This window comes from Watersipora subatra, chromosome 10 (assembly GCF_963576615.1).
Source record: "Watersipora subatra chromosome 10, tzWatSuba1.1, whole genome shotgun sequence".
Taxonomy (NCBI): Eukaryota; Metazoa; Bryozoa; class Gymnolaemata; order Cheilostomatida; family Watersiporidae; genus Watersipora; species Watersipora subatra.
In genome coordinates, this window is record NC_088717.1 from 55,687,776 (window position 1) to 55,709,166 (window position 21,391).

The 21,391-nt window shown below is 35.9% G+C and overlaps 1 protein-coding gene across 1 annotated transcript; it reads right to left on the reverse strand.

Annotated features, from left to right (window-relative positions):
* Window positions 1-905: 905 nt before the first annotated feature.
* On the reverse strand, window positions 906-21,333 carry LOC137407227 (serine-rich adhesin for platelets-like). Its single transcript, XM_068093832.1, has 16 exons — window positions 21,262-21,333; window positions 20,948-21,068; window positions 20,641-20,859; window positions 20,184-20,429; window positions 18,891-19,487; window positions 18,363-18,545; window positions 17,783-18,192; window positions 14,588-14,698; window positions 14,076-14,196; window positions 13,795-13,983; window positions 13,398-13,634; window positions 11,164-11,736; window positions 10,855-10,971; window positions 8,359-8,531; window positions 1,538-1,669; window positions 906-1,049 (listed from the first exon to the last, which is right to left on the reverse strand). Exons 1-16 carry the CDS (start codon window positions 21,331-21,333, stop codon window positions 906-908), a joined length of 3,645 nt encoding a protein of 1,214 aa, XP_067949933.1.
* Window positions 21,334-21,391: the final 58 nt, after the last annotated feature.

The following is a 21,391-nucleotide window of genomic DNA, read 5'->3' on the forward strand; positions in this document are numbered from 1 at the left end:
CAACTAGCTGATTTAGCCTAAAAACTAAAATACGGTGAATAACTAGGGGCTATGTACTAATGTCCTTCTCATGACTGAGTTGAACAATTGAATTTAGCAGACAGAGATTGCCAAGAAGAAAACATGTGAGCCGCTTGATCGCTCTCGGAGATTTTCATAGCATATTATCTCCTCATGTGATCCAAACTCTGCACCATAAATTATAGTCTTCTCCATGCACGAGTGCTCAGATTATCCCACTCGACAAGTAAAGGAGAATCATACAACACGAATATAATCAATATAATATAATAATGTGTAATCATACAACACGAATATGGTGTGGATGAGGCCTTACAGCCTTGACCTTAATTATGCCACGAAATGCAACAGCTTGTACTAGCATGGCCATAGCTCAGGCTTCTCCTTTTGTCAACTTTATATCTTCTAACACAGGAACATTTTTGACTGAGAGAGCCAAAACACGCATGTTTCAAAATTTAATTTTAGGAGAGCCATATGTATATTTTGAATCTTGAAAACATAAAATGGAAAAGGAAGACCTACAATTTTAGCATGTTTCAGAAATTTTAGAGGAGAAGACTAAATTTATTTTACAACAATGTTATAAGAAAGATATTATGAAAAGCACTTCTTACTATTAATGGGACTTCTGATGCTGCATGATTTTGCTGATAGCTTCATAGCTTAGCATTTGTAGCCAAACATTTAGGCTTCCATCTGTTAAATGTGATCGCAGGTTCGTCTTATTGTTCTTCTTATGTGAGAATGACTGCATGCGTACGTATAGCCAAACACGGTCAAAAGAGCTAAACTTACATGCTGCAGTGTTTTGTATATGACATTTAGCGTGTTCCATGTTTTAATAATCAGCTGGTCAGAGCGTGGAAGTTTTTCCATGTCTGTCAATTTGTGTTTAGGCTACTTGCCAGCTCTGCTTGTCTTTGTGCAAGTCTTTCCTCTTCATTCAGTGACTTGAGCTTATTCACCCACATGTCTGAGGCCTTGAGGTATGCAATTTCTATCAGAGAGATCTCTGACAGGGACACCTGGTAAAAAGCTCAGGTTCAATATTTTACTGCGCACTCCTGTAGATGAGTAATGAAAAGGTTAGTTTGCTCACGGAAGTCCCCAATGAGCGCTTTGAATGACTGCAAGCGATCAGATTGAAGTTTGCGAGCTGCTGAAGGTCAAAATGTTGAACGGAAGCATTTGTCGTGTACGCATTTTAAAATTCTTCTAGTTTTTGAAAGTGCAGTAAACGGTCAGTCTCAATATCTGCAAGGAAAATTTCTAGCTAGTTTTCAAATGCAAAAATGGCTTGTTGAAAGAGATAAGACCGAATTTCCAATGCTTTGCATTTTCACATTGAGTTGGTTCAGATGTCCCGTCATGTCTACAAGATAATAAAACTTAAGGAGCCACTCGATGTCCCCTAGATTGTGATGCTTGACTTCTTTCATTTTAAGAAAAGTTCAGATTTCACTTAGGCATGACGGGGAAAACGGCTAAACCAACGAACATCACTGTGCATTACCAGACCTGGATAATTACCGTCAACTTCATTCAACAGCACTTTAAACTGGTGATAACTTAAAGCTTGGGTAACAATGAAGTTGACCTCCCGAATGACAAGCGACATTACTACACCAAGCTGATTGTCACACATCTGTGTAAAAAGTGCCTCTTGGTGCGGAATACTGTGGAAGCCAAGGATGAGTCTGTTCTCTTGCTCACAAAGAAGCGCTAAAAATCTCCTGTTTTCCCATCATGCAAGGAGCACCATCGGTACTAGCCTGTCTTGACAAACTGTTGTTTTTGCGGAGTTGTCCCCCGTCAAGCGGGCGAGCAACACAACAGCTTGTCACAAGACGTACTGCACCTGATGCATCAGCTGCACTTATAAGGAGTTGTTTTCTTCCGTCTATGCGGCTTAGTTGCGATGTTATGTCGGTCGCTCCATCGGTAATCATAACAGATTTTGCGCAAAAATTATGTAGAAAAAAATAAGATTACAACGTTCAACCAACGACCAGTCTCTGCGGTAAACTTTAGTAGAACTTGAGAAGTTAGGCAACAACACCGACTAAACATATCGTTATTTGTACGCTCAGTCAGTTTAATTTCTATTCTTGTATCAGTCAATTTTATTTGTTCTTATGGATTTTATTTTCAATTTATTTTATTCTTAAGTCCTGGTAAAGTTTATAACAGAGTTGTAAACAACCAACAGTCTTTGGTTAAACGTTGTAATCTTTTTTTTACATGAACTTTTGCGCGAAAACCATTATGATTACCAATGGAGCGACTGACATAACATCGCAACCAAGCCACATAGACGAAAGAGAACAACTCTCTATAAGTGCAGTTGATGCATCAGGTGCAGTACGTCTTGTGACAAGCTGTTGTGTTGCTCGCCCGCTTGACGAGGGACAACTCCGCAAAAACAACAGTTTGTCAAGACAGGCTACATCAGTACATACAGAAACAAGTTTTTTCCATTGGTAGGTTTTTCTCTTTTACAAACTCTATGAAAGACTTGATTAACTCTTCTCTTTTTGTTGTTCCCTTTAGAGGCGGTCAGCAAAACTTTCCTCGTGCAGTATGCCACCTGCTACGTACCACGCGATGATGCTCAACTGAGATAAATGACTGATGTCTGTTGATTTGTTGAAAGCAAAGGAAAAATATTTTGCTGCATTTATGTTGTTCATTTGTTGTTTCTCCACCTGATTTCCTATCATAATGGCACGGTATTGTACAGTTCTTGCTACTTTAAAGTGGTCAAAAAATTCATTAGCCACATCTAGCGTGAATGATTTGGTATATTCACCGTCCGAAAATGGTTTCCTGCTCCTCACAATTGCTAAAGAGTCTGCATAGCTAGCAGAATTAATGCTACTTAGGTTGGGTCTATACATGAAGCTGCTGCTGCTGGCTAGCTTGTAATCTAGACAGAATTTTTTGGCAGTCCTTCTTTCTACCGTCTCCCATTGGATAATTCGCTGTAAACGTGGCATGGCAGGAGTCGAAGTGTCGCTTTGTAATTGGCCATTTCGTTGACGCAATTTTATCATTGAATTTACGACACACTGTAGAACCCACCCTCTTTACAAAGGCAAATTTTTTTGAAATGTTCGATATTCCTCATCTTTTTTTCTTTCAGCCATCTTTTGGTTTGAAGGGTTTACCTTTTGAGCTAAAAACTACTCGTGCGGTCTCTGTGCGGCCTGCAAAGAGTGGAGTACAGAAAGCACTAAAAACTCTTTGCTGCACGCGCCACATCAGAAAGTTGCAAATGAAAAAGTATTTTTATTAAATGGACATTATTTTTTATTTTGTTTATTGTTACTGTAATTTTAGATTTATTTCTATTATTATGTTAATTAAACTAACTGCAAAGTTATGGATTGCTTTATTCATTAATTTATCAAAGAGCCAGATGCAGTCATCAGAAGAGCCACATTTGATTCGAGAGCCATAGGTTTCCTACCCCTGTTCTAACATGTCATTCATTGGTCAAAAAGGTTGGAAGCATAATTAAACTATGTTCATTTTGCCTCAGTATCTTTATTCTTGAAGATTCATTTACTGAACCTAAAACGTTTCCGAGATATTAAATATAGAACAATATAATTTTGAATATTTGCAAATACAAATGGGTTTTGCAAAGCAGGTTGGAGTGGTTTTTGAGAATTTGCTGCCATAGATCAATACTTCATCTGTAGTTGCACAACTCTAAGGACTAAGGCTATAGACAGACCACCAGCTATGGCAGTGCGTCATGGTTATTTGTTAGTGATAGACAACACACATTTCCTCATTGCATCACTTTTATGGCTCTGTGTAAGCGATCAGAGCCGTATAGCTTCACAGAGTCCTGCCACCAACGGAAGCGGAAGCGTATATGGTAACTCGCTCGTTTCCGAACAAACAAGCCACGCCCTCTATTTTTATATATGTTATAATAGAAAGCCGCAACATTAACCAACAAAAGTTACTCCTATTGGCAGCCGCTCTGAAATTGATTGTTGCATTATACACCATTTGAGAGAAGACAAAATTCTCTACAAGAAACTACAAATGATTTTTTGTAAAAATGTAAAATAAATGCAAAAAAGTGAGATATCGAGAGTGAGGTAAGAATATTCCATTAGAGATCAGTATGTCGACTGGGTTTGTTTGGAAACAAGCGTTTTTGTTTCCAGTTTTTGTCGCGGGACTCTGTGAAGCTATATGGCTCCACAAGCGATCAGGAAACAAACCGGCATGTGATATGGTCTGATATATATTGTGGTAATCAATAGTCATATTTTACAACATGTTTTCCACAAGTTACCACAAAAAATAAATTAACTAAAAAGCGGTGCACAATACAAAGAACAAACACAAAATAAAAAACTAATGAATAGTTTAACTAGTATAATAATGTAGGAACTGAACACATAAAATATGTAAAAAGCAAGCTTGAGGATTGATATGAATGTTTAAACAAAAAGTGGACAAATAAAAGCTTTGTGAAAATAGTTATGCATATCTATGGCAATAATTTTCTAGTTATAAAAGCAACCGTATACTATAAAATTTTAAAATAGGTAAGGGTAGATGGTGAATGATATTATTGGTCAGAGGATAGTAGGTATAGTTTAAGTCTTGTTTTAAAAGATTGCAGAGGAAGAGTTCTTAAATGAGTGCAGAGGTTATTAAATGAATTTAGCAGGTTACTGTTGAGTCTGTTGTGGTTTATGGCACTAGGTAATTTAAATCTGGTCCTGGTTTTGTAATCATGGTTTACAGTTTGGAAGCTATAGCTGAGATATTTAGGGCACTTATTGTGGAGTATTGAATGAGCAGTGAGGCAGGTAAAGTACTGTGATATCTTAGGTAAGGGAAGAACACCAGTAGTGCTTGTTATTAAGTTGGTAGGTGGTAAGTGATGGTTTTTATGGGGTATGTTTAGGTCTTTGCATATAAGTCGCAAAGCTTTTTTTGTAACATAAATAATGTGTTGGTACATTTTAGAGGTGTTGTAGGGTAGAACACGTGAAAGCCATATATAAGATAGGAATGGAAAAGTTATAGTAATATAGTCTGGCAGTATCAAAGTTCATAAGATGACATTTGTTATAAATAAACGTAGGTTAGATGATATTTTATTTGAAATGAATGAGATGTGGTTCAGCCATGATAAAGAGTCATTGATGATAAAGCCAAGTAATTTAGAAGTAGATTGTCTTATTAGGATACTGTCGAATACAGAAATTCTCAGAGAGAAATTCAATGGTGGATTTATTAAGATATAGTGAGATTTTGAGGTGTTAAGAGAAAAAGTTTCCCTATATCTTAGTAATAATATATCTGATGAATATAAAGATATATGCAAATGGACTACATTTAAAAAAGTTAGCATTATTTGTCAAATGTGTTTTCAATGCCAGCTACAAGGTACTGTATTTCAACAAACAAATGCTTAGCGAGTGTCAAGCAGTGAGCTAGAAAGTATTTTTAGATATCTGAAGAGACATACACAGTAATTTATGCATAAAAAACATTTGCAAACTTGAATTCAGTAGCGATAACATAGTTCCTGTTTGCTAATATCATCATTATTTGTAACTAGGTCAATTGGTCAGCATGATTCATAATAGTTTGAAGGAAGGGCAGTTGAACAGGGCTGTCGTCTCTTACAAATTATCAATTCAGCCACTGGACGTTCTTCTAGAAAGCATTGAAATTCTGATTTTGAATGTTACTTATATTTGTTTGTTTGTTCAATAGTTGCCATTCTACACACTTTACTATTTTACAGTATGGTTTAGCCTGTCTTGAAAAACTGTTGTTTTTGCGGAGTTGTCCCCCGTCGAGCGAAGTGAACAAAACAACATCTTGTCACAATCCGCACTGCACCTGATGCATCAGCTGCATTGAAAGGGAGTTGTTCTCTTCCGTCTATGCGGCTTGGCTGCGATGTTATGTCGGTCGCTCCATTGCTAATCATAACGGATTTAGCCCAAAAATCTATGTACAAAAAAAATACAAACGTTTAACCAAAGACCAGTCTCTGCGGTAAACTTTAATTGTAAACTTAAACTTTAAAATTATTTAAAAATAAAATCAATAAGAACAAATAAAACTGACTGATACAAAAATATAAATAAAACTGACTGAGCGCACAAATAACGACATATTTAGTCGCTTTTGTTGCCTAAGTTCTTAAGTTCTAGTAACGATTATCGCAAAGACTGGTCTCTGGTTAAACATTGTTATCTTATTTTTTTCTACATAAGTTTTTGGGCTAAACCCTTATGATTACCAATGGAGTGATCGACATAACATCGCAGTCAAGCCGCATAGACGTAAGAGAATAACTCTCTTTCAATGCAGCTGATGCATCAGGTGCAGTGCGTATTGAGACAAGTCTAAGAGCAAAAACAACAGTTTGTCAAAACAGGCTAAGTATGGTTGCACAGTACAACTTGCTCACCAAAGGCTTGAAACACATGTTCAAAATGCATAACACCAGCTCACAACAGGATTGCACCACATTTGCATCATACTTACAATATGCTCACACACCCACAACATCCTCACAAATAGCTTCCACCGCATTTATGACATGGTTACAATGTGCTCATTGCACGCTCACAGTACACTCACAACACAGTCACAGCACGCTTAGAAGATGCTCACAAAACCTTTGAAAAATACTCACAATATGTTTGCAACAAGTTCGCAACATGCCAACAAAATTCTTACAACACGCCCACAACTTATATACACCTTGGTACAACTGCTCTTGAACTTTATTGATCCAGTTTCTGGATTCATTCTTACACTAAAGGCTGCAAGTGAGTTGTCTTTAGCTCATCATCCTTACATATTGATACCCTTAGTATAATTGCTGCGTTGAGGTGAACCACAGTTAGATCTACAATCAGGATACACGTACCATAGGTAGATATAGACTCAAGATACACGTACCATAGTTAGACTTAATTAATAGGTACAGTAACTAGGTTAATAAGGTAATAATGCTACTAGTTATGTTACTAGTTATGTTACTAGTTATGTTACTAGTTATGTTACTAGTTATGATACTAGTTATGTTACTAGTTATGTCACTAGTTATGATACCAGTTATGATACTAGTTATGTCACTAGTTATGATACTAGTTAGGATACTAGTTATGTCACTAGTTATGATACTAGTTATGATACCAGTTATGATACTAGTTAAGATACTAGTTATGATACTAGTTAGGATACTAGTTATGTCACTAGTTATGATACTAGTTATGATACTAGTTAATATACTAGTTATGATACTAGTTATAATACTAGTTATGTTACTAGTTATGTTACTAGTTATGATACTAGTTATGATACTAGTTATGTCACTAGTTATGATACTAGTTATGATACTAGTTAGGATACTAGTTATGATACTAGTTAGGATACTAGTTATGATACTAGTTATGATACTAGCTATGATACTAGTTATGATACTAGTTATGTTACTACTTATGATACTAGTTATGTTACTAGTTATGATATTAGTTATGATACTAGTTATGGTACTAGTTATGATACTAGTTATGATACTAGTTATGTTACTAGTTATGTTACTAGTTATGATACTATTTATGATACTAGTTATACTAACTATGTTACTTGTTATGATACTAGTTATGACAATTTGCTGATAGACTAATATTGTACTTTATACGACACACGTTCATAAAGATTGTCAGATATCTCTGCAGAGTCCTTATGCCGTACCTGTGCTATGCCTGCTACATACCCGGGCTGTACTTGAGCTGTACTTGTTTTTCAAAAGTTTGTCATAGTTTCCTTATAGATGCATACTCTACATCGCTGCCAGCACTCAAAATTCAACAGAATTGTCAGCTTGTGTGAAAAGCGTTTCGCAGTATCAGAGGAAGGTGCAGGGGCAGATATAACATAGTGCTTTAAAACTCAGAACAATTTTTCAATGAGTTAGGGATGATTACACAAAATGAAGTCAATTGCATGTAACACGCTATACATGTATATTTAAATAATATATATAGATAAGATGGCAATATATATAGAGAACATGGAATGGTATATATACTATATAACTGTCCCTAAATGCCCACTGCCGACTTAAAAAAACGTAGCCAATGGTTATTTTGAATATTGACTGAGTAGCCAATAGGATAAAATGTATGCATTATGCATCAATATAAGGAAGATAAGGTTTTGTCAGCCAGAAAGCGAGACGAGAATTAAAAAAAAAGTTGTTTCCCCAATTTTTTTATATTGGACAGTACCTCATCCTTTCATAACTCCCTTTTTACACTTTTCTGTGTATACCGGTAGTCTTCTTCCTTTCTCAAGATCTCCGAGGGAGCTTTCCATTCCAGGCTTGTACCAGCCACAGGCGTAACACACGGACCTATCTAATCTGTTGGGAAAGCGGCACATAACACACTTCCACTTTGGTAGTTCTTTCCAAAACTTTTTTCTGGCTACTTCTCTTTGTCTTTCTATAAAACAAGTGAGTCACATGATCAGTGATCTAATGACACTGAATCTCCTGACCATGATGTCAAATCTAATGTAAATAAGTTAGCTCAAGCTGTTAGTGCCAGTCTTTCCATTACTTTCCAGTCTTTTTTTACAACATGAGAGAGTTGTCTGTTGAGGAGCTATGACTAGGAAGCTACATATACCATAAAACCTCTAATTAAAAGCCATGGCGCTCTATTTTTCAATCTTTTTTCTATAGTGGAAGTCAATTGGAGGCGTCGTTCAATAAGAGGTTTTACGGTAGTTACCTATTTAAATCTTATAGGTAGAGCAAATACTACCCGCAGCGAAAATACTACCCAAAGGCTAGTATTTTCACTACAAGTCAATGACATATTTCTGTTGATTGCAATTTTTCTAATATGATAGCGGATGTGTGTGTTCGCTGTATGTCACACTTTCGGTCACGATTAGAAGTGGACTTAAAATGTTGCTATGGTCGAGATTGGAACTGACAACATTCAACTTGGTAAGTTGACATTTTAATACAGGCATCCATTTTATGCTTTCCGGTGTTTGGAATACATGTAGCTGTGTCTATGTAGCTTTTCACTATGTTGTATTGGCACGCCAGATTATCTACTACCGGCTCACTAGACGGCCAGGGTACTAAGTGCGTATGTTAGCTCGCCGTGTACCACGCTCTTTAGTATTTAAATAAGAAACCTTGTGGTACCACAAATAAGCTAAATACTATTTTGCCCAAATTTAAATGATTTTTGCAAACAACGAACCTTTTTGCTGTTCAAAAACACCGAAAAAATCTTCCTAACAATTCTGGATTTAAAATCAAAAACGTATCCTTTATTGTTTAGCATACAAATGTATATGAATGAATAAACAAGGCAGCGAAGAGAGGCAGACAGAGAACGACAAAGAAGGTGGCGGGAACAGCTTGGAGAGGATGAAAAACAAGCTCAACGTAATAGAAACAGGAACGCATGCGGAAAATGAGGAATCTAATGAGCAACAAGGATAGAGTTAGATATAATGATTGCAGTAGAGACCTATGACAGGCATGAGAAAATCAAATGAATGGAATGAATGGAGAAGAACGACACTATTATAAAATTCTAGCAGAAGAAGGGATGAAAGCATGAAGAGGTGCAATGAATGAAAAAGAAAGAGAATTACATAATACTTAAGCACGAGAACGGATGTGAGTTGGAAGAAAAAATATGGCAGAAGAAGAGCGACGGAAGAGCCTCGAAGACAAGAGAAATAGAAATATCACACAGAGAAATTTGCAGGAGAAATAATGCAACTATTACAGAATACACAGACATTAAACTTTCACAGATCGTGCTAGTAACTAATATTCTAAAAGCACCACAGAAACAGCTAAAACTAAGGTATGTTACTAGTAACTTACTATGCCTTCCAATTACGTACTGTTTAATATTTTGTTGATTTAAAAAGGTGAACTGCTTCAACCATATTGTTCAATTTTGGCTGAAAAGATTTCAAGTGATATTAATTATTGTAACAACGAACAAGTCACTTCTGTTGCGTTTAATATGTGCTTTATAATTATTATTACCGCAATAATATTGAGGCCATAATAAGATAGTTTAAAAAAGAAACCAGCTTTTTCTCTTTTTTTGTTCTTAGTTGTTACGATTAGTTTAGTACTTTATACTAGCCAGTAGGAATACTTGGTTGGCTATCATGTCAATTGTTAGAATTTTTGTGTCATGACCTTGAGCACTTTGAGCAAAACTCAACATGTCAGAATTGCCTAATGCATCCCACCTACACCTTGATTAATCAAAAAAAGTCTAAGGCTAGGTTTAGCAATTTTAGTTTATGTACAGCTGCAACCTATAAAATGAATTGATCAGCATATTTTGAATAATATGAACTAGATAAAAAAACTAGCAGCTTAGAGTGACAAAAAAAATAAAATGGTGTGCTGAGACAGTGACTGTTTTTACAGTTTCACCCTTAAGTGTGTTTATGCACACGCCAGCGATATCTCCGCCTTCCTCATGACGCTCGCGATAAAATCGCCTAGTGTGTTTATATTTTAAGAATTGAGATCTTTATTAAATTGTTGTTTGATAGTTGATAGACACATAGTTATGTTGGCTAAGAGAAAATAGTGCCAGTCAATTAGAATAAATTGGCAAGTTTAGTTTAAATCATTAAAATGCTCTAAAACAACCAGCAACTTCGAGTGCATAACATGAACAACAAAATGTGCGTTAGGTCTAAGAGTAGGCAACTCCTTTCATGATTGACAAGTTTACCCAATTTAAAATACCTAATTAAAATTCTTACCAATTTCCAGGTCTACAACTTGATAGTTGATAAAAGCTGGATTGCGACGTCTACATGTGCTACAGGCCTGTTCTTTCAGGTTGTTCGACTTGAAACAGGTTCTACATTTCCACTCATCTGACAATAATCAAACAACAATCATTCAATTCAACTTTGTACAGCAACAAAAATATAATTATAACTGCATAAAGTTTATAACTCAATCGCAATCTAGTTTTACTTTGGTGCTTCTTGTAATGTTCTCAGTAGAGTCTATTATTGAAAAGCTATAGAACACAGGCTATCAGGATATTTACTGAAATCACCCACCTTTCTTTTCTTTTGTTGCACCCTTTGCTTTTGTTTCTAAACTTTTGTTTATAACTCGAACTGAGGAACGACTGGGTCCTTCTTTGAAATATTTTTGGGCACAACTCTCTTCATAAGAAGATTTTTCTCCTCTTCTCTTAAAGGAAACAGGGGATGTATCCATAGGCTGAATTCCAGCTAGGTTACTAGACAGTTGAGGTTCATCACGAGATTGAATTTGTTGCTTGTCTTTTGCCTTAGACTTAGAACTGGGGGTGTCAGTAAGGGTTGCTCTCACTTTCTTAGATGGAGGCATCTCATCTGAGGAAAAAAGGGCTTCATCAATGTCCTGTAGAGCCTTTTTGATCCGCATGGCCAACGTTCCCTGATATAGCAACCTAGTATTTTTTGGCTCAGCCTTTCTTTTGCGTTTTATTGTCGTCTTGACGAGAGGCTTAATAGGTATTTCTTCATCATAGTCAGACGGTGTACCATTATAAATTGTTTTATGGCAGATATCTTCAGAGGTTTTATGTTGGCTCATATTGGCTGAACCTGGTTGGTCATTGTCACTTTTTAATGAACCAGCATGACCTATAAAGTGACCAGAACGCATATATTTACAACTAATATTTCTTAACAAAGTTTAATGTGCTGCTACTGAACTGTCTGAACATGAGGATTCCTTGTGCGTAAGATGATAAAAGGTGTCAGACAACAGCCGCTTGGTGATGTCACTAGATGCATATATTTATTATTAAAACATCCATTTTTGTTGTTATTTCTTGTTATTTCTACTCTTATTAAAAAGCGTACAACAAAGTTAACCATTTTATAGTAAATTGACAGGCTGGCTATTAATGTTATCCTTACTAGGTTAGCATACTTTATACTAAGTCATCATAGCACCATATTCTAATCTGACACGAATATGCAAAGGTAAGGTGGTAAATCAGTTACATTCCGATATAAAATATTAAACATTTTATTAAATGGTATTTTTTCATATTTATGTATTTATATAAAAATGAAAAAATACCATTTTATAAAATGTTTAATATTTTATATCGAATGTAACTGATTTACTACTTTACCTTTGCATATTCGTGTCAGATTAAAATGTGGTGTTCTGATGATCTAGTGTCTGATGAGTGATAAATATTTTAACATCTTCTTAGCATGAAATTCTAAGTTATACAGTTTTTATCAAATTTTACACTGCTCTTTTATTATCTATTTTATGTATTTATATATATAAATCTTAAAATTTATCATCTGTCATTTGGTGTCTGGTCAGTTCTAGCAATTAAAATCTAGGAATAAAAATGTGCTTCATACTGGATTTGAACTCATAAAGATTGCAACCACTAGTTTGTAAACAAGCACCCCTAACCACGAGGCTACGCCATTATTACCATATAATGTATGCCCTTTTTGTGATTGCAAACGGCAAATTATTAATCAATAGTGTGCCTATGGGTTAATATGCTCTGTTATAAAATTTTGTGGCCTTACGATATGGAACACAATGTTTTTCATTTTTGCCATATTAGGGCGAATTTGTTTTCCATCATGAGATATCGACAAAGATTTTTCCCAAAATTAAAATTTGAAGATTGTTGCACTGATTTCGACAAAATAACAAAAATGTTAGCATGCTGTTTGCCAAAATCCTTCCCACAACGCCTGAAAGAAATATACATTGCTTGCTATCTTAGTAGAAATATACATTGCTTGCTATCTTAGTTGAGCATTATTTGTTATAAGTTGTAATAAAAATGAATTATAAATATATAAAAATATAAATATATATTACTAATTTGTTATACTAAAAACAAATTAGTAATATATATATTAATATATATTGCCAATTTTACCATATATGTATATATATGTATGTGTATGTCTATAATATAAATGTATATTCATTTACATATTAATATTTTAGGTTGAAACTGCAATATACAGTACGACGGTTACTACAGCTTGTTCTTATCATCATCTATCGTTACATAGTATAGCATATATATATATATATATATCTATGATATTATTTTACTGGTTTTACTAACAATATTTTTGAATAAGTTATCACTACTAGGAATATTTATTATTTCTATTATTATTATTTAATAATTTACGGAACCAGAAATAGTACTGCTATAAATATTTATTAGTTAGTAATTATATAAATATTTAAACATTGATCTTGACCTCAGGGTCTTCAGTATGAGTATGAGTTTAGCTGATTGTACCTTTATAATAACTGTCATCATATCGAGTCGCTGACCCCAAGCTGTTGCAACTGATAGAAGGCAGCGAGGCTGACGGCTGTGTCCCAGATGATGCCGAAGACGACTGTACTTCAGAGAAAACTGTAGGGGGTATTTTCTCGGATTCTGATTTGAATTCCGCTGACCGATCTTTTGATTGACTTTTATGGGACCGTTTGTCCATTTCTGGAATATTTCTACTGTTCTGCTGCAAAAAGCCTGCAATAGAATGTTGCAATCTTGATAGTAAAATATAACCATCTTCAGATACTCATGCATCTCCTAGTGATGAGTTGACAACAACACCATGAGCGCGTCAACTGCTCTGAGAATGCTAAAATTATTTTTGAGAATCTTGCTTTTCGGTGCTTGACCTTACCATGTTCTTTCACTCCTATTTGTTCTGTTTCTTTGTACAGAGCTGGAGAAGAAACTTGTTGCGTTTTCAAGACTGTTGAAACCTGAGACTCAGTAGAATTAATTTCTCCTCCTGTTTCTGCTTTGGGTTCACGTTCCCACACAGTTTGGTCATGGCTCCCTGGCCCATCAGTGCAATTCCTTGTGATGGCTAAAACAGTAAAGCAACCAAGTAGACTCCTAGCGACATGAATGATAGTTTGTTTGAAAGCCTTTTTTCTCTTACATCTTCAGTATTCTTACCAGATTTGGGGCGTCCCATTGTTTGAGGAGTGGTACTAGCACCTAGGCTATCTTTACTACTTTTAGAAACCAGAGTGCTCAACCAGGAGGGCCTAAGAAACTCTGCGACTCTTTTGGCAACCTGAAACCACAGTTACAAATGTCAACGAAATGCCTCCTGTCTTGAGAGCTAATAGACACCGAACTAACTGCAATCTTGTTGATTGTCTAAACAAGTCAGCAAAAAGAGTTATTAAAGACACCTGCCAATTTATTGATTACTTTGGCGCTTCCTGGTTTGAATAAATCTATTACCTAAAGACTCGACCCTTGGTGAAGACATACTACTCAAACGGCCAATGTTGGGTCTCAACTGATAAGAACTAACACAGTCTGTCAACTGCTCCACTATCGCAACCAATACTATGGGAAATAGTAATAAAAGTACAATATTTATCAGAAATTATATAGTTGACAATTTTTCACAAGCCGGTACCTCTCAAATGCAAGTACTGAAATCTTACCTGACTTACGCGCTGGCTTCCATCATCACTGTTTAGCCAATACCGAAGGGAGTTGTATTCTCCACGAATCATTTTCAATTCGAGCTCATCAATCGTTTTAGGAAAGTTAATACACATCAGCTAACACAATACGGAACATGTGTAGTAGCATGCATTTAATACTAGTGCAGCTGAATGTTCTGCTCAACAATAGGATGTGTGCACTCTGATAATAGAGTGATTTTTGCTTCAGTCTGCAGATATTTGTAACAATAGGATGACAACTACCCTCTGTACCAATTGAACAATACAAGGTCAGTTTTAGGTCATATAAGAATCTTGTTGTATATCAAAAGTTATCAGCAAACTTAGCTTGTGATGCGAAAATGTATCAAGTTGAATTTAATATTTAAAACTCCTAAAATACAGTGACATGTTGTTTCTGAATATTGAGTTAGCTAGATATCGCATAACTCCTGATGATAATCAGAGTACACTTCTCCTAAAGATCTTTAATAGCTCATAAAATAGCAGAACGTTCAAATACATACACAATGTGGTGCGCATGCTTTGAAATTGCTCAACGGATTCGAACAAATCAATCTCTTTCGTTATGAACATTGACACACTCTTGATAAAAATAAGTAAGAAATATTTTAATGTTGTTACGAACACAAGTACCATCACAATAACTAACTGCACAATTATTCTGCAATGGGTCTGCAAAGGTGGTTGGTTGGTGTAGATGAGGTAGTGTTCCGCCAACCTGAAAGTCATGATTGCAAATCCTGAAGAGAACAATCTTTTTTCCAACTCTTTAAGTGTAACTTCAGACAGCTGTATATATATGGATCTTATTATAGTAAAGACTGTTACTCCGGCAGTCTGGGGCTCCATGAGGTGTAATAACTAACTGCACTATTATTCCTCCATACAGTCTGGGGCTCCATGAGGTCTAATAACCAACTGCACAATTATTCCTCCATGCAGTCTGGGGCTCCATGAGTTGTAATAACTAACTGCACTATTATTCCTCCATACAATCTGGGGCTCCATGAGGTGTAATAACTAACTGCACTATTATTCCTCTATACAGTCTAGGGCTCTATGAGTTGTAATAACCAACTGCACTATTATTCCTCCATACAGTCTGGGGCTCCATGAGGTGTAATAACTAACTGCACTATTATTCCTCTATACAGTCTAGGGCTCTATGAGTTGTAATAACCAACTGTACTATTATTTCTCCATACAATCTGGGGCTCCATGAGTTGTAATAACCAACTGCACTATTATTCCTCCATACAGTCTGGGGCTCCATGAGGTGTAATAACTAACTGCACAATTATTCCTCCATACAGTCTGGGGCTCCATGAGGTGTAATAACTAACTGCACTATTATTCCTCCATACAGTCTGGGGCTCCATGAGGTGTAATAACTAACTGCACAATTATTCCTCCATACAGTCTGGGGCTCCATGAGGTCTAATAACTAACTGCACTATTATTCATCCATACAGTCTGGGGCTCCATGAGGTCTAATAACTAACTGCACTATTATTCCTCCATGCAGTTTGGTGCTCTGTGAGGTCTAATAACTAACTGCACTATTATTCATCCATACAGTCTGGGGCTCCATGAGGTCTAATAACTAACTGCACTATTATTCATCCATACAGTCTGGGGCTCCATGAGGTCTAATAACTAACTGCACTATTATTCATCCATACAGTCTGGGGCTCCATGAGGTCTAATAACTAACTGCACTATTATTCATCCATACAGTCTGGGGCTCCATGAGGTCTAATAACTAACTGCACTATTATTCCTCCATGCAGTTTGGTGCTCCGTGAGGTCTAATAACTAACTGCACTATTATTCATCCATACAGTCTGGGGCTCCATGAGGTGTAATAACTAACTGCACAATTATTCCTCCATACAGTCTGGGGCTCCATGAGGTCTAATAACTAACTGCACTATTATTCAACCATACAGTCTGGGGCTCCATGAGGTCTAATAACTAACTGCACTATTATTCCTCCATGCAGTCTGGGGCTCCATTAGGTGTAATAACTAACTGTACAATTATTCCTCCATACAGTCTGGGGCTCCATGAGGTGTAATAACTAACTGCACTATTATTCCTCCATACAGTCTGGGGCTCCATGAGGTGTAATAACTAACTGCACAATTATTCCTCCATGCAGTTTGGGGCTCCACGAGGTGTAATAACTAACTGCACTACTATCCCGAAATGCAGCAAGGTGGTCAAGTTAATTGGTGCAGACAGCAGAGTGTTTATGCAAGAGAGTGGGGTGTGAGTTCGAGTCCTGCTGAAAGCAGTATTTTGTCCTAACCTCTACTCATGGTTTCAATAAGACTTACTAATGCAAAGATCAACACACTTTTTATTAAACTAAGTAAAATATTAGATATTGAATTCCATCAATCTATAGTTATATTGCAGAGAGTACGTGTCACTTTTTGCAGGACAAAAGACTTGCTTAACATACAGAGAAAGTGTTTTGTGAATAATAGTTTTAAAGTACTTTTGGTAGTGACAGTATTTGTGTGTAAGAGTCAGGCTTTACGTAACTTCGATTCATATAAGAGAGGTATCTCTATTCATATACGTAAGAGAGGTGCCTCTATTCATATAAGAGAGGTACCTTTATTAATATAAGAAAGGTACCTCTATTAATATAAGAGAGGTACCTCTATTAATATAAGAGGGGTACCTCTATTCATATAAGAGAGGTACCTCTAATCATATAAGAGGGGTACCTCTATTCATATAAGAGAGGTACCTCTATTAATATAAGAGAGGTACCTCTATTAATATAAGAGAGGTACCTCTATTAATATAACTGACTCACACTACATATAAGTGTGAGTAATCTTTCATATCAGATTCAAGGTGCAGAGACAGACATTACAGCATAACACCTCACTGAGTAAAACCACAGAATCGATTAAATTGTATGTACATGTATATGTTTAGTTAATGCATACATATAATACAGTATAATATATATAATATTGAACACTAAATATAGATAATTGTTTAAAAATATTCAGCCAAATAAAGAGAATTTTTGACGTATTGATTGTCCACCAGACAAAACATACAGAATTTTTAGCTATGACAGCTGATCAATGCCGAAGATGCTGTTTCTGTGATGTCACTCAACTCCTATGTATCTCTATACTGAGTCCAAGCTACCTTGTGTAAAGGACTAAAGCCACGGTCAAGCTGAAAAACATCTTCTGATTTGATGAAAGGAAACGCCACCTTGTCCTTAGGACCGGAAGAATGTGTATTAGTGAGCGCCATTTGCTCCTTTTTAGTCGGAGTCGTCTTTTCTGGGGGAAAGAGCTCATTGTCAATGTCTTGAAGGGCCTGCTTGATCCTGGTAGCCAAAGTTCCCTGATAATATGGCTTCGTATTTTCTGGATCATCATGTATTTCATGCTTTGCTGCCTTCCTGAAAAGAGGCTCAGACAACTTTTCATTATTTTCACTCAAAGTACTTCGAAGAACCGCTTCTTGAGATGCTGTCTCAAAACTCTTGGAATGATTTGCAGTAAGTGAACTTTGTTGATCAGTGTCACTTTTAGATGAGCCAACATGACCTACAGAGTAATTGCACATCTACAGCTATAACTAATATCTGTCCACCATGTTTCATAAGCTGTTACTGAACATGATGGGTCCTTTGTGTATAAGATGATAACACGTGTCAGACAACACCTGCTTTAAACAACCAGACCTTTGTTATAAAATTACTAATGAAGTATCTTACCATTTTCTTTTTTTCCGATTTCGTTATTAGCAGAAGAAAGTTCTGAGGCTACGTCTTCTTCTTTGGGCAGAGATAGAAGAGACAACTCCTGTGTTTCTGTGGTGACTGCAACTGGAGGTGCAGCCTCGTTTTCCCATTGAATGCCACTTGAGTTTGACTTGTCAGTGATAAGTTGTAGGAGCTCTAAAACCAATACAACAAACACAACTCAAAAAAGTCTTATGTATATAACATTATTAGCAGGTTTATCACCAAGAATGAGTCACAACTTATGACTCATGAGTATTTACCACATTAGAGAGACATTAGTTTATATTGATAGCTTATTGGTATATTATTATTAGCTGACAAGAGAGAGTCACATTGACTACATGAGCTACAGATTTTCTGTACTAATTTGTTTAAGTTGAGGCTGGTTTTAGACTTCCAACGACACAAAAAATAACTAGGCATTTCATCACCCTAATACGGACAGTTGCGTGTTTGAGTGGAACAGGACTATCAAAAATTCCTGCTGTTGTGACTCACCTTGACTTTTATTTGCTGCAGTTTCAGCATTTGTGTCTTGATTATTTGTTGCTGAGACAGTAGAACTACTAGATTCTCTTTTCAAGTATTTGGTAGAGCAGCATTCTTCAGTTAAGGAATCGTCTCCTCGTCTTTTAATAGACGCAGAGGATGAATCCATATGTTGCATCCTGGTAATTTCACAATTTTTCTTGGAATCATTAGGGAGCTGAATTATCTTGTCTTCTGTGTTGCTCAAAGTAAATGCTTTTGTGACCATTGGTGTAGGAGGGCGTGTATCAGTAAGGGCGCGTTTTGTTTTTTTAAATTGAGGCATCTCAACAGAAGGAAAAGTTTTGTCATCAATGTCTTCTGGAGCCTGATTAGTTTTGATAGCCAAAGTGTCCTTATAGGGTGATCTTTTAGCTTTTAGATTCTCATTTCTTTTACGTTTCACGGCTTTCCTGAAGAGATGCTGGAAGGGGATATCTTCATTATCAAGGGAACGAACTCTATGAATGGATTTAGGAAGAATCATCTCAACAGTCTGGAGGGGATCTCCTGCTGCATTTATTGAAACCGGTTGATCATTGTCACTTTTAGATGAGCCAAAATAACCTGCAGTGTAATCAGCACATCTATAGCTATAACTAATATCTTTCCACCATATTTTATAAGCTGTTACTGAACATGATGAGCACCTTGTGTATAAGATGATAACAGGTGTCAGACAACACCTGCTTGGGGATGTCACTAGATGTACATACTCATTTCTACAACATTCTATGTTTGTTGCTACCGTAATGCTGTTTGATATAACAAAGTTAATTATTATACAATCATCTTCTTATGTTTATTAAGATGTTAGAATTGATATCATACTTACTAGGGCTGTATACTAACAGAACTGACATATACACATACGGTAGCACGAGTCTATCAATATCAGTACTATTATTTTAGATTTAATATTATTTTTGTTCTTTTAAACCTTTGTGAAAAACTGTGTCAAAAGATGTAGTTGTTAAATACAAATTTGCATTTTATAAAATATTATTTTTTCACTCATTATCTGTAATAAACACTGCTATGTTCATTACCGCTTTTTCGTAAAGGTTTTCATAAAACATCGCCTTTTTCAACTATTATCAAAGAATTATTTCAGTAATTTGACCAATAATATTGTTAAATAAATTATCCTTATTATCAATATCAGTGTTATTAGCCACATTTTTCCTTAGCAGCACATAATTGTATGAAAACATTGAACAGTATAATAGTCTGAAAGCCCAACTTTCTTGTTTGTTATCTCACTTTTAGAATAATGACCTTGAGATTGACCTGTTGCTGTTAGCTTGTTGTAAGAAAGTGAAGGTATGGAGGCTGACAGTCGTGTATCCGATGCACCAGTCGATACAGAAGATGCCTGGACTTCATGAGAAACGCTGGCTGATAACTCTTTTGATTCTGAATTGAGTTCAGCTGTCCGATCTGCTGGTTGATCTGTATTTAAAATCTTGTCTATCTCTGAGATATTTCGATTCTGCTGTATCAGAAGGTCTGCAATAGAATGTAATAGCTTCAACTGTAACAATTTTAAACATTGAATATATTAAAACAATTCCTACAAACTACAACATGACCACTTAAAGTATTTTAGATTATTAATATTAGCAATAAGGGTTCTACTTTAAACTTCGAACAATAATATTAACTATAGAAGTTTTGTTTTTGAACCATCATTCTATGAATAATTCTATGAATATCCTACCACATTCATTTTCTGTTTTTCTATCAGCAGAAGTAGGTTCTGAGGTGAACTCTTCTTTTTTGAGCAGAGGTAGAGAAGACAACTGTTGCGTTTTCGTGGTGACCTCACCTAAAGGCTCAGTAGAATTAAGTATCCACTCTGTTGTTTCATCATCGGTTTCACTTTCACTCGAACTTTGGTCATGGTTCTCTGTTCCGTCAGTGTAATCTTCTGTTAACTCTAAAAATGATAAAGCTTGTTACTACATACTTACTGACAGACTTAATTTTTTTGAAAATATTTTCTTACAAATCAATAGTATTCTTACCAGAAATTGAGTATCTTGTTGTTTGAGAAAAGACGGCATCAGCTTGGCTATCTGTACCACTTTCAAAAAACCGAGTGTTGAACCACGATGGCCTAAAATATTCTGCGACTCTTTCGGCCACCTAAAATCATAGTCACAAGCACACATTAAACATTTCTTCTCTGAAAGTTACTAACCATAGTTATCACTTTCTGCCTTGACTCAACTGCAAATTTTATTAGTTATCGAATACCTCAATCGCTGGGACTTTTCAAGTACGATTGTGAACTAATGGAGGTAAAAAGGAGAAGTACGATAACTAGTTACTCTTTTACCTGACTAACAAAATGCTTTCCGCTGTCGCTGTCCAGCCAATACTGAAGGAAGCTGTAATCTCCACGAATCATTCTGTATACAAACTCTTCAATCTTTTGAAGAAGGGTTATACATAACAGTAAATACAAT